Genomic DNA, 14,373 nt, shown 5'->3' with positions numbered 1-14,373 from the left:
TTGGCATGTGCTACAGTCTCCCTTGTGGCTTGCATATAGGATTTGCCATAATCCCGAATAACTGCTTGCATCCGAGCAACAAAAGCCTTCCAGGCATAATCTAAATCAATGTGTATCTGATGAGAGAGAGGCTGAATAGCATCAGAGACCAAGGCTTTAAAGTAAGCATGCTCCAGATAACTATTATTAATCAGCAAAAGCCTTCGGCAAGGCAATCTGTCGGTGGGAAATTCATGCAAGGAAAGCCTCAACCAAAGAGGAGCATGATCCGAATGTGTGAAAGCATGATTAACCCAAATTTCACAAGTAAAGGCATCACAATGCTACGGATCAACCTGATACCATCTGTCCAAGCATGCTCGATAAGAAGATTGAGCATTACGTTGAAAGGTATAGCCCGGAAGCATGGGCTGTAATTCCTTCCAGAGATCAACCGGGTGCAACTGAATCAAAAAATCAGACCATGCCTGTGTTCCAGAAGTCAACATATGAGTGTGGCCTGAGGTGTTGTCACTTGATTGAGGGGCATTATTAAAGTCACCACAAATGAAGGCATGTTTTCGCCATGGATAGCTATGCATGGCAGCCCAGATCAAAGCTCTATCACGAGAAGATTGGGAGGCATAAACTAATGCAAAGTCAAAAATTTTCCCTTGAACAAGGCATTGAACAATAATCCATCTACCATGGCGATCATTGAGAGCCACAACAGGTTGAAGGTCGTGCTTTACCAAAAAAGCCACCAGAAAAGGAGTGCTCTCCAGCATAGAAGATATCATAACCAGCAAAATGGCCTATCTGACCAGCATACATATGCTGATTATGCTCTTGCAAAGCAACTATATCAGGCTGCAATTGCCTGATATACATCCAGACGAGTTTCCATTTGCGACCATCACACATTCCCTTTACATTGAGAGTAACACACTTCAGATGATCAAGTATATTTACAGTTATGGGACATGTATGTACAGCAACTAACGGGCTGTCTACGTCTGCATTTCCACCTCAATGTCCGGGCCTCTGCTCTGGGATGAAGCATTAGCCTGAGGAGAGAACAAAAGTGTAGCAACTTCTTTTTCAGGAAACAAGGTCCGATTTGCAGCCACCGCAGCCTAAGTCAAGCCAACACTAGAGTTTTCAGTAGGTGTTTTCCCATGAGAGGATGCACCACTCCAAGTCCGAGAAGGCAAAGGTCGCATGGGGAGATCACTTTGTGAGTTTGCCATCCTTGAGTCAAAAAAATTTTCCCCTTCCCGTGAGGTGGAGAGGACAAAGACACATGAAAAGAAGCATTACAACTTGAGACAGCCGGGGCTTTGCCTTTGTCTTGAACAGAGAAAAACTGTTTGACACCTTTGTTTTTGACCACAGAAGAGGCATTTGCAGTCTTATTCAAAGGCTGAACCATTTCAGCTTGCACTGGCATCCGTGGATTTCGGGAAGGGCATTGTAAAGCCATGTGCGCAAATTGCTTGCATTGAAAGCAAGCACCTGCAAATAGCCCCACTTGAGCTTATAAAAGGCACTCCCCATGGAAACATTATTCACAGTAACTGAATATGAAGCTGGAGTGGGATGATCTGTATCCCACAAAATGCAGAAGCCATGTGCGCAAATTGCTTGCATTGAAAGCAAGCACTTGCAAATAGCCCCACTTGAGCTTATAAAAGGCACTCTCCATGGAAACATTATTCATAGTAATTGAATATGAAGCTGGAGTGGGATGATTTGTATCCCACAAAATGCAGAAGTGATTCGAATTTCCATTGGGTCGCGGTGGACATACCACCTTACTGAGGGAAGCTGCAATTTTAGGTAGAAGAGAAGACAAGCATTGAGGAAAATCCACAACTTCTACCCAAACATGGCAACGATGCCAAATCAATGCTTGATAATCCCGGGTGGGAGACCAGGGTAGGACATGGACCATCTGCTGGCCATAGAAGAGAGGAGAGTTCTGCAGCAAAACTTGACGGTGCTCCTCATCAGCCATGATGATCTCAAAAAAGCCCCTTGTTCCATAATGAACTTTTTTGACATAAGAACCACCTAGGGTTCAAGTCAACCAATTCCCAACATCTGCTACAACAGGCATCTGTCCTGGGAAGAAAATCATAATGGGATGCTTTGCATACTCCTTAACTGGTTCAAAGATATCATCCACTTCCACCATAATGCCAGTGGTGGGAAGTGGATCTTTGAAACCTTTGCGGGTGTCTTTAAACCCTTCATGCATAATCTCATAAACAAGCTAAGCCTCAGCAGAGTCATGAAGGGAATCATTTGAATCCGACTTGTCTTTGTGAACAATCTGCCATTCGAGTCAAGGAAAAGGCTTGGAAGCAGCAAAGCTTTACAAGGAGGAAAGCACAGCGGGTACAAAATTGTACGGACAAAACTGTACAGATTTTTCCTGGCTGTATGGACAAAATCGTAAGGATTTTTGGCAATATGATTTTTTTTTCTTTTTATATTAGGGGGAATTTTCTGACAGCAAAATTGTACAGATTTTTTCCGATTGTACGGACAAAATTGGACGGACAAAAATGTACAGAATTTTCTTGGCTGTATGGACAAAATCGTGCGGATTTTCGACGGTATGAATGTAACAGAGGGTTACTTTTTACTTAGGCTAAAAGTTAGTAGAAAGGCCTTTATTGGCTTGTAAGTGTTTTCTTCTTTTTTTGGGGGATACCATAAGTTGCCACGTGGCATCCTAGGAGGTAATCCCATAAGCAATACTGCTTTGTACTGCCCTGGGCCATACCTATATAAGGGCTCTTGTACTTCGCAATTCATTCATGACTTGTACTTCATTACTGAAATAGAATATACAGCAAGAGTTCAATACTCAACTGAATTCTAAAAAGGATTGACTTCCTCCTGTCCTTGTGCAGCCCCTCACAAGTCCTTGTTGAAGATCTAGCCCATGATCTTTCTCTCTTATCCTTTTCCTAAACATAAGGTACTACACTACTTAACTCTCGTGCAAATTGTACTAAACTTAGTAGTGTTTACTGTTAGTTAGGAGCAGTCCTGTTGCATTGGTATCAGAGCACCTTTCGTGGGAATTTGAGGAAAATTCTTTGTCCAATCACTTTGAAATTTGGAGCATCTACTCTTGAGCCTAGGGCCTACCTCTTTGCAAAAATTCAGTGCCAGAAGTGCTCTTTGTTGTGAGCTGCCGCATGGTGGCAGGCTCTGAGAAACCTTGATTTTCGAAGTGCTCAGAATTTGGGGCTTCTTGCATTAGTGGAAAGCCCTTGCTTCCCTGATCATTTCTATGTGTGAGAATCCTAAAATGGTGGAGTATTTAGTCAACATTGAAGTGAATTTTCTCTCTGGTGCAAGAGGCTGAAGAAAGCAACGATCTGCTGTTTTGTTGCACCAAACTAAGACGTTCTTGGCTTGATTAGTTCGCACTAATCTCATAAGGTTGCTCCCTAAGTCTGGTGGTGATCCGAGACTATTTGGAGGAGTTATGAGCTATTTCGACTGGCTGGCATGGAGGAACTGCTGTGAACTTCAGATGCACAGCTCCATCTCCGGTCAGCTTTAGTGCAGATGGTTGCCTAGATCCATGAATGCAATTGACAAAGTGTGATAGTGATCTGGTTTTTATTAGTGAGAATTTCAAAAATCAGTTGCAACAGCTAGCGCAGGATTGTCATTTGCAAAAGTCTAGCAATTTCTCGCCATCTAGGTGTAATGTTACAAATTTCTACACCTGATTGGCTCTTTGGTTGAGTCTTGGCATAAGGATCGCCTAATCAAGTGGGAAATTTCAAGTTTTCTCTCTGAAAGTTGACTTGCAAAATTAGGGCAAGACTAGCATTTGGGGCTTTTGGTACTGATTCTTGATTAGGGCTTAAGACAGTGCATTTACTCTAGATTCTAGTAATTGAAGATGCCTATGAAGAGATCTACTAGTCAAGCTAGTAAACAACCAATGGGTATGCTTGATTCCATCTCAGAAAAGGAACCAATTGATGATCAGGCTGTAGTTTCTGAGCCCAATGATCCTCATGTTGGCAATGTTCAAGGGGATTTAGCAGCAACTCCTCAAGTACAAGCATCCCTTAACCAAGAGCAAATCATAAAGAGTTATATGGACCCAATGCTACAAATATTCAAGGAGTTAACTAATGAGATTAAGACCAATAATCAGAGGATGGACCAAAGGATGCAGAACATGTCTGCCATTTTTAATAAAAGGTTTGACCAGTTAAAGAGAAACCAAATTTATGATGGGAAGAGACCTGTGGATCCCCAAATTGATTGAGACTCAGGTTCAAATGATGATGATGATCATTCTATACATGTAACTGAACCGGTTGGTTTTATGGCTTCTGCCCGAAGGACCTATCACTCTAGTGGAGTTACAGCTCATATAGATAAGGATTCAGCACATGGTAAGACTTCTAATAATAACAGTTCAGCAGCTGAAGAGTTGTGTCAAAAATTCCATGAATATAAGTTGCTACCAGCAGACCTTAGGGCAGCAATGACATTCCAGCAATATATACAAGCAGTTAAATCTATTGAACCAAAAGGACCTGTTCATCAAGACAAAGATATGAAAGACAAGATTATACCTCCTAAGTTCAAAGGTGATTCTACCTCTCCTGAGGAATTGGAGGAATGGCTCAGCAAGATGGATGATTACTTCCTTCTATATCCAAAGGGTGATCAAGGTAAGATCTGATTTGCTGTTCTTCATTTGGAAGATTATGCCCACTCTTAATGGAGGCATCTACAGCAAGAAGGGTTAACTTCTAATGCTTGGGATGAATTCAAGGCTGAAACGCTTAAAACTTTTATATCTCCTTTTACTAGGGATCAATATATTTGTAAGTGGTATGATCTTACTCAGCAAGGATCAGTAAAAAATTATATCAAACAGTTTTGGAAATTGGCTTTGTTTGTTCATGATATTGATGAAAGAGTTAGAATGCTCAAGTTCATCCATTGTCTGCACCCTAGTATTGCTTCAGATGTTGCAGCTCAAAAGCCCAATTCTCTTAAAGAGGCCATGCAATTGGCAGAGTTTTATGAACCCAAATACAATGGGAAGGAGAAGACTTTGGGTATTGGTCACTTTGGAACTAAGCCTATGGTCAAAGGGGTTTCCAATGATGAAAGCAAACTTCCTGCACCTGCTACAACTTCTTCTATTTCTAGGTTCCCCACAGTGTATGGCAGTGGCATGGGACAACCTAAGGCTTACAAGGCTACAGATGTCAAGTCATCCTTTAAACCCACTCCAAAGGATGATCTGAGTGACAAAAGAAACAAGTTGGTTAAGCAGTTATCTCAAGCAATTATCGATGACAGGAAGAAGAAGAATTTGTGCTACCTTTGTGTTGACAAGTAGACCCCTGAACATAGGAATGTGTGCAAAGCAAAAACAGGAGCAAAGTTGAGCTTGATTTTAGAGATTGATGAGGATTTATCTCCTAATACATCTGCAGGAGAATCTGAATTTCATGAATATCAGGACTGTGAGAATGAAGGCCTTGATGATGATGAGCATCGTAGTTCCAAAAAGAGGACCACCTTTCCCTTTAATCCAGGTGGGTTATCCATGTTTGACACCATGCTTATGGATGATAGTTTACCAAGGTGCTCAAATAGATCTAGACAATGGAACATTGAAGTTGTTGAAGATAATGAGGATGAGATCAGAAATTCTGATGGAAATGATGCTGTTGATGATGATGAAGTGTATTGGGATACACAATCAGTTGTGTACAACATATCTTTTGATGTTTTTATGGGCTGCAAGGGCTCTTAAACCCTTAGGTTAAAAGGAACAATCAATAACAGACCAGTCCACATTTTGGTTAACAGTGGGAGCACTCATAACTTCATTAATGCAAAGACACTTCAAACAGTGAGGTTATGCTCATCCACTTTGGATCATGGGATCAAAGTTGAGGTGGCTAATGGTTAGCATTTCCATAGTAAGCAATATTGTCAGGCTGCTCAAGTGCAACTTTCTCAAGACTATACTTTTCATGGAGATCTATTTGTCTTGGTTATGGGACCTATTGACATTGTCCTTGGTTGTGAATGGTTGAGAACCTTGGGAGAATTCTCTATGGACTTTAACAGACTGTATATGAAGTTTATGCATGAAGGTAAGCACATCACTTTGATGGGTCACCAATCTCCTAAATTGTCCTTAATTTCTGCAAGAAGAATGGCCAGAGACCTCAAAAGTGTTTGTGGAGTCTATGCTATTCAGTTGACCAAGTCTCAAGAGGGTAATGGGTTGTTGGTGGAGGATAAAGACATGCAGTTTCTATCACAGCAATACTCTGATGTATTTGCTGATCTTCCCAACCATCTCCCTCCCATGAGAGATGTGGATCATGCAATTGTGTTAGAGCCAGAATCTAAGCCAATCAACAAAGCTCCATACAAACTTTCTAGAGCTGAAAGGGAAGAGGTGGCAAGGCAAATAAAGGAACTCCTTGACAAGGAATTTATTACACACAGTCAGTCACCCTTTGCCTCTCCTGTGTTATTGTTTAAGAAGAAGGATGGCTCATTTAGAATGTGTATTGATTACAGGGATTTGAAGAAAATGACAGTTAAGAATAGGTTTCCTATCCCTAGAATTGATGATCTACTGACTACCTGGAGCTCAATATTTTTTGGCACAGGCATATGCTGATGACTCTTTTTTCATGCCCCTAAATACTCCTGCTGAACTTAGACTTCTCATGAGTACTCTTTCTGATTATGGATTGGCTGCTGGTCTGCATATTAATTTTGACAAATCTAAGCTTTTGCTCTTGAAAGCTTGCGATTGGCACTCGCTTCTTTGGCCTAATCAAATTTTGCCTCCTGATCAAATTGTCAGGCATTTGGGCTATCCTGTGGGCTGGAACATTACTATTAAACAGCAATGGCTGATTATGGATTGGCTGCTGGTCTGCATATTAATTTTGACAAATCTAAGCTTTTGCTCTTGAAAGCTTGCGATTGGCACTCGCTTCTTTGGCCTAGTCAAATTTTGCCTCCTGATCAAATTGTCAGGCATTTGGGCTATCCTGTGGGCTGAAACATTACTATTAAACAGCAATGGTATGGGTATCTGAGAAGCTTTATCAGAAGTTAGATTACTGGAAATTATCTACATGGCCTCTTCATGTTCGCCTCAGAATTGTACAATCCAGTGTTATGGCTGATGTTCAATTCTATCTGCCGCTTTTACATTGGAATTTAAAAGACATCAATGCTTTCATGTCGCATGTGATGGAGCTTTTTTGGAAGACAAAATCTTGTATGAAGGGTTTAAGGCTGTTAAGAATGCATTATGTATTTTCTCCCAAAATGCATGGGGGTCTTAACATACTGAACATTCAGTTTAACATCCTATCTAGGAAGACGACTATGCTTCCTACCTTTTTTCAGCAAAAACAGACATGGTCTGTCATGTTGGCAGCCATGTGTATGAACATGAGGACACATGCTTATGGGGATTGGATTACGGATCATTGGGAGGTGGTCATTGGTAAATTTCAAGGCGTTATTCCGGGCTGTCCTTTCTCATCTTCTTTAGTACAAGATTGGAAGTGAGTGCTTTCTAAAGTTAAATGGTCTCCTGCCAATTCAGCTCAGCCCAACTCTCTTTGTCAAGAAAGCATACACTGGAGCTCAGTCTTTGATATGCCTCTTGCTTAGGAACCAGTTCGGACATACAATCTGATGAAGCTTAGGATTCTTTACATTGATGATGCCGTGCATGTTTAGTTGAATATATTATCCTTTCCGGATGGCATCGTCGATCCATATGGAGGAAAATAAGTGATTTATTGCAGTCCCTTGTCCCAATTCCTTCATCTGATGAATCTCATAGACTTCTAGATGGGCACCTCATATCTGCTACTCTAGGCTTACGCCCACTTTCTTTGCAGGCTATTACTTCTATGAAAGTTTATAGGTTGATTTTGCCTTCTCCATGGATTGCTGAGCATGGGAATACTCTATGGCATCTGCATAAATCTCTTTCTTGGTGGAAGTCAAATCTTCAACAATTATGAAGAAATAAACTGCCTTTACAGCAAAGATTGTTTCTTTGGAGATGTTTGGTGTGTGTTTTTTTCAGTGGGTGTCACTTTGGCTAAGTGCAAGATTGCAAATCCTCATTGTTTGAGGTGTTTCAGTTCTTCTAAGACTGTTCCACATCTTTTATGGCTTTGTCCTCAGTCTAGAGATCTCTTGCACTGTATTTCCCACTATCTTCGATTGCGTTTCCCTGGTCATTGTTTTGGGAAATATTTCTGGATCTTTGGCAGGCTTACTACAGTACAGGCCCAATACTCTCTCTTTTTTTTTTAATTGGGCCAGATTTTGGGCACTATGGACCATTTGGAAGCCGAGGAATCAAGTGTTCTTGGGGAAGCCATTGCTCCAACCTTATGAGTTTTTTAGAGCATCGTTACGGCAATCTCTGTATGAGAGGTGTTTTCCCACTGCTTTTGATTTTTCAGAATAGTCTTTTCTTTAGACTATACTCATTGTAAAAACTTTTCTTGATATAAATAGAGTGGTTTCACCCAAAAACAAAGTGTGTGTGTGTGTGCTGCTCTTTCCTGGAGCAGTGTTTGCTACTTTTAGTTGTCAGTATTCTGTTGTGAGTAGTAGCTGCCCCACTCTGGGACAGCTATGAATGTAAATGTTTTCTTGGTGGAAAGTTTATTTTACAACGAAAAAAATGTGCGCGCGCGTGTGAGTCTTTGGTGACCTTCCCTGTCTAAGTATCATTTCTTCTACGACAGTCATTCTTTGATTGCCTGCATGTACGAGATCTGGATTATCCTGCCTTTTTGTCCTATAATTAGATCTTTTGGTGTCGTAACTACTTGTCCCCTCTTTTTTGGGGGACAGGTTGACAGCTTCTTGTAATATAATAAAACTGGCTTCCCCCAAAAAAAAAGTGTGTGTGTATGTGTGTGTGGGAGACTTCCCATATTGTAAATTTATGAGGATATAAATACACTGGATTTTATCCCCCCCCCAAAAAAAAAAAAGTGTGTGTGAGAGAGAGAGAGAGAGAGAGAGAGAGAGAGATCATCTTTGGGTCCATATTACCAAATCCAGAATAAGCATGCAGGGTGAAGGGACTTTCCAAAAACAGCAACTCAAAGAGGGATCCTAGTCCAAATACAGTGGTGCAAATGCAGAGAGATCCTGGTCCAAATACAGGAGTGCAAGTGCAGAGGGATTCAGCTACTTCTTCCCCTCCATCACAATCACCGGAAACCTCAGATGATTATACTGAATATAGAGCTGCAGAAAACAGTAAGAGGCCCTCGGAAGAAGTAAATTGGCATACTCAATTTGGAGGACAAGATGGACAGTCCAGCACAACACCATTGAATCAGGGTCTTCCTAGCAGGGAAGATAGCAAAATGCCTTTGTCCTTAAAAGAGAGAGACCGAGCTAGTGTCAGAGACAACCTACCTAACTGTTCCAATAACCAGACCGATATTGCAGGCGTTGGTTTAATATACAGGACTGAACAGGAAAGAGTTTCTCCACCCCAGTACAAAGTAGTAAAGGATGGAAAGTATGACAACTATGGGAATCGGGGCTCAAATGGAGAGTCAAAGGAAGGAAACGATGCACTATCAAGACGGCCATTATATAAGGAGGAGCCTGTTCCTAATGTTCAACCAAGGTTGAGAGATTCTGCTGACATGGTCAACTCTCAGAATGGATACGAAGGTCATATTACAGCTATACTTGAGGTAAAAAGGGCTAAAGCATTTTGCAAGCTAGCTTGTAGGAGGGAATACAAAATGGCATGGATTTTCCTACATTGCACATGCTTTTCCCGTAAGCTTTGTAGTTGTAATCCATTTCGTTTTAAAGTGGCAATACATTTTATTGCTTTCAATATTTCTCTTTCTTAATATCTTTAACTATATCTCTTAGCAGATATGGCTGAGTGCTAGAGCTGGATGGATGCATGGAAATGCCTTAAAGTGAGGGAGTGATGTGAGAGAAAAGGAAAAAATAAATTCAGTCCTTGTGGTATTTGATGAATAACACTTTACAATCAATCTCTGTGACATTTTGCAAGCCAGCTTTGTAGTGGAATAGCAGTGCTCACAGTCTTGTGATGCCCGGTGGTACATGGGCTTGATTTTTTCCGCATCTTTAATCAATTCGTTTCATATGTAACATGCCTTTTCTTGAACTGGATCTTCTTCCTGTGTTTAATTCTTTTAAGCATTTATAAATATGTAGTTGATGCCATTTTGAGAATGCTTTAATTCTTCTCTTGTCAACAAGTTTGAGTTTGAACTGATGTGGCCACCTCTTTTATAGAAGACATATATGACTCTCAACGTTAAACGTATTCTGTCCACATCTTGAGTGCCTTCTGCTCTAATACGCAATTCAGTGCATAAAGGAAATGTTGCACTTAGTACCTGAAATCAGAGTCTTGTAGCTTTTTCTTGTATGTTTGTTCGGGTCAAAGTTAGGATTTTTCTCAAACATGTAACAGTCAACTTTATTGTTTTGATCAACTGTGTTTTAGAATCAGTAGTGAAGTCTACCATGTGAACAATTATTACACAGTGCAGGCCTCTACTTTAACCAACCAGCATGATCTTTCCTGTTTTGTGCCAAATTTGAGCCTGTTCAGACTCTTGAAACCCCATATTCTATGTTTGTTAAAAAAAGACGAAATTCAACACACTCTTGGGTTGTTTCTTCTTTTGTCCTAGACTGCTGCAAGTCGCTAATTGTTGCAATTTTCAAGTCCTAACTTTGATTCGGAATGCATAAGCAGTTTAGATTGAGTAATATCATATGATATCACATCTCTCTCTCTCTCTCTCTAGCATCTTGAAGGTGAACCTTAAAAAAAACCCAAATGTTTGTATTCCTGTTGTCTTGGAAGATCCAAATTAATTTCTGCCTTTTGACTGCTTTGTGGAAATGATATTGCAAGTTTTCACGTAGGCTCTTTTGGCCTGGCAGGAAGAGGAGGACCTGATTGCTGCTCATAGGCTGGAAGTGGAGGACACTATGGAACTGGTTCGGGAGGCAAGTCCTCCTATCCAATGTTTTGGCTAAATTATTGTCATAGAGAAAGGATTTCAAAGATAACATAGCATAACTTGTAAACCTAAAACTTCTCTTCATGCAACTTTCACTATGGGTTATGATGTTGTATCTCTATATCTTGGGTTATGATGAGAGAGAGAGAGAGAGAGAGAGAGAGAGAGAGAGAGAGAGAAGGCTAAGACCTTGGACGTGAACACATATATCAAAGGAAGATATATGTATTATAAGTGGGGAATAGTAAAGGAGTCCCTATTTGAGAGAGAGAGAGAGAGAGAGAGAGAGAGAGAGCGAGCTTAAAGTGCTCTCTAAAGGGGAATGGAAAGATTGCTTTGTATAAGAGTGCGGAATATTGCTTTACTCATATATTTGCAATATGAAAAGTGACATGTACAATATTGCTTGAGAAAAGATGAACACATGATTAAGGGGCCAAGATGGCCCCTCGCCCCCCCTCTCTCCCGCAACGCACTTTTTTTTTGGTGAACACTTTTGATTGATTATATTACAAGAATAGCGACCTCAAAAACGAGGTAGCCATAAGTACATCAACTGAAAATCTCTGTGTATGCTAGATATACATGATGATCTATGCAATGCGTTTGCAAGCAATCAAAGAAGGATTGCTGCAGAGAACGCTTAAAAAAGCCAAGCAGGGAAAATTTGGGATTACCAAAGACTTTACAGTTCTTGTCTGTCCATAAAGTCCAGAGTGCCCAATAGCAGAGAACGCTTTAAAAAAGCCAAGCAGGGAAAATTTGGGATCACCAAAGACTTTACAGTTCCTGTCTGTCCATAAAGTCCAGGGTGCCCAATAGCGAACCCATACAAGAAAAGGTGAAACTTTGGTCTTCGTGGATGAAAACCAAAAAGCCAGAATGACTTCCCAAAAGGAACAGTTGGAAATCTTGCTCGCAAGCGCTGTCGTAGAAGATCAATAAACTCACGAGAACATGGACAAAACCAGAATAAATGAGGCACAGTCTCCTGAGAGCTCAAGCATGTGTGGCAATGAGCAGGAGCAATAGCCAACACCTGTCCAGATGGAAGAATGCGCAGAAGCACTTGCTAAAAAAAAAACTTGTTGCCTGAGAGTAGTTTTATAGGCCCAAAGCTGTTGTAATCTCTTTCTACACCACTTGGCTGGGTGATGCACTCTTCAAATAGAGTTGCCTTACTCTGAAACCCAGGGTTGAGGCAAAAGGATTCTATACAATGTAGGCACTGTAATCTGAGAAAGCCTGAAAGAGCGAGAAGAGGACTGTGGTGAAGTCAAAGTCCAATCTTCCAACATGTCTTGAAGTTCCAAACGAGGAATCGGAATAAAAGGCAAAAGTATACTAGCAACTTGTTGCCACAAAGCACCCGCGTAGCTGCCAAAGAACAAGGTAAAACAGAGCCATCATCTTGAATAACATCAGCAACAGATGTGATGCCCTTAAAAGAAACAAAGTAGGAACGGCGAGGTTCCTGTAAAGCCAGTGGAGATTGAAAAACTGTCGACCAGTGAATGCTTTTAGCTCGCAAGGAATTACGCAGCAAAGACTGTCGACCATGCCATTCCAGATGAGAAAGGATGTGCTTCCAATCAAGAAGCAAACTGGAGACTAAAGGGCAGCGAGGCGAAGTGCCATCCATGCGACCAAATAAAAAATCCCAATAATTGATTTGCCAGTGACCAAAGGCAGAAATACTGATATGTGTGACTAGAGATTTAATCATAAGAGCCCAAGGCTGATCACCTTGCAGAAGTTGCAGCAACATTTTTCCCCTGTGAGCAAGGATGTGCACTTGGATATTCGTGATGTTTAAACCACCATGCATCTTAAGAGAACAAAATTGATGCATTGAAAGTAGTCTGATACTTTTTCTGCCATGTTTGGAACGCCAGAAGATTTCCATAATAGCAGACATGAAAGAAGCAAGATCTGCCTTGGTGAATAGTATCAAAGGCAAATAAAATTGAATATATGCCACAAGGATGGACTGCACTATTTAAAGGCGAACATGCAGAGGCCAGGTTGCCAATTTCCAATATTCTAGCTTTTTCCGAAGCTTGACCATCACCCAATCAGTGTTGACGACGAGTGAGACCCCATCCCAAAGGGTAACCAAGGTGGCGAACAATCTGAGTGGGTGGAATGATTTCCCCAGGCCACAAAAGACTATGCCAGTCTTTAGAATGCAATGGGAGCAGCTTGGACTCTTGAAAATTTACATCAAGACCAGCTGCCAAACCATAAACAGAGAGAGCCTGCATCAAAGCAGAAAGATCATTCTGTGTATTCCTCAGGGTAAAGAAGGAATCATCAGCATAGGCTTGAGCAACCATGCTACGATTTGCATCCAATTCCAAATCATGAAGGGAGCCTGTAGCCACGAGATGATCAATATATTGCAGCATAGGATGAGTAGCAATGGCATACAATAAAGCACTAAGAGGACATCCCTAACGGACCGAACAACGAAGAGTCCATTCATCAGAGAGTTCTCCAGAATGAATGCAAGCTGCATTGCTGTCCTTGTAAAGCTAGTAAATAATCTGCTGCATTTTTGTTCTAAACCCCAAAGATCGCATTGTTTGCGAGATGAATTCCCATTGAACTGTATCAAAGGCTTTTGCAATATCTACCAGAACATCCTGTTGCGTGTATTTGGCATATTTAATCCCAATAGAAGCATTGGCAATATTATCAGTGATATGCCTACGGGGAATGAAGCCATATTGTGAAGGATGCAGCCCATGATGCAAATGACCTTTAATACGATCAACAACCATTTTGCCTATGATCTTGACTGGCATGAGTGTGATTGGTCTCCAATCAGTGAGCAAATCACATAACTATTTTTTGGGAAGGAGCTTGACAATTCCTTTTTTCCATGACATAGGCATTTGCTGATTTTCCCAGGCTAAATTAACCATTTGCAGCAAAGTGTGCTTAAGAGTATCCTAGAAGGCAAGAAAAAATTCCACAGTGAGACCATCCCATCTTGGAGATTTCTACCAGAGGATTTAACGGCATCTAACAATTCTCTTTCAGTAAAAGGAATTTACAATTCCAAAGCCTGAGCATCAGAGAGGATGGTATGGACATGCTGCAAAAGAAGCTGACGGGCAGACACAACGTGAGGAGAAGGTACACAACCTGAGGAGAAGGTATGTCCATATGCCCAAAATGAGATGAAAAGTGCTGCAGACAAAAAGTAGCAAGCTTTGAGCGGGATGAGGACCAAGAACCATGAGGCATCCGGATCTGACAAATATTGGCAGCCTGTCTTTTG

General features: G+C 41.1%; 1 protein-coding gene across 1 annotated transcript in view; it reads left to right on the top strand.

The window, feature by feature from the left end:
• Positions 1 to 14,373, top strand: part of LOC147905033 (kinesin-like protein KIN-13A) — a 121,002-nt gene that overhangs the window by 67,648 nt on the left and 38,981 nt on the right. The window contains exons 10-11 of the mRNA XM_087389483.1: positions 9,128 to 9,764; positions 11,008 to 11,073. Coding sequence (XP_087245609.1) covers positions 9,128 to 9,764; positions 11,008 to 11,073 — 703 coding nt within the window. The remainder of the gene's footprint in view (positions 1 to 9,127; positions 9,765 to 11,007; positions 11,074 to 14,373) is intronic.

Source organism: Dipteris shenzhenensis, chromosome 2, assembly GCF_047967505.1.
Source record: "Dipteris shenzhenensis isolate YYH24624 ecotype China chromosome 2, Dip_SZ_1.0, whole genome shotgun sequence".
Taxonomy (NCBI): domain Eukaryota; kingdom Viridiplantae; phylum Streptophyta; class Polypodiopsida; order Gleicheniales; family Dipteridaceae; genus Dipteris; species Dipteris shenzhenensis.
Note: the sequence above shows the minus strand (reverse complement) of the source record. Positions and strands in the feature narration are given on the sequence as shown.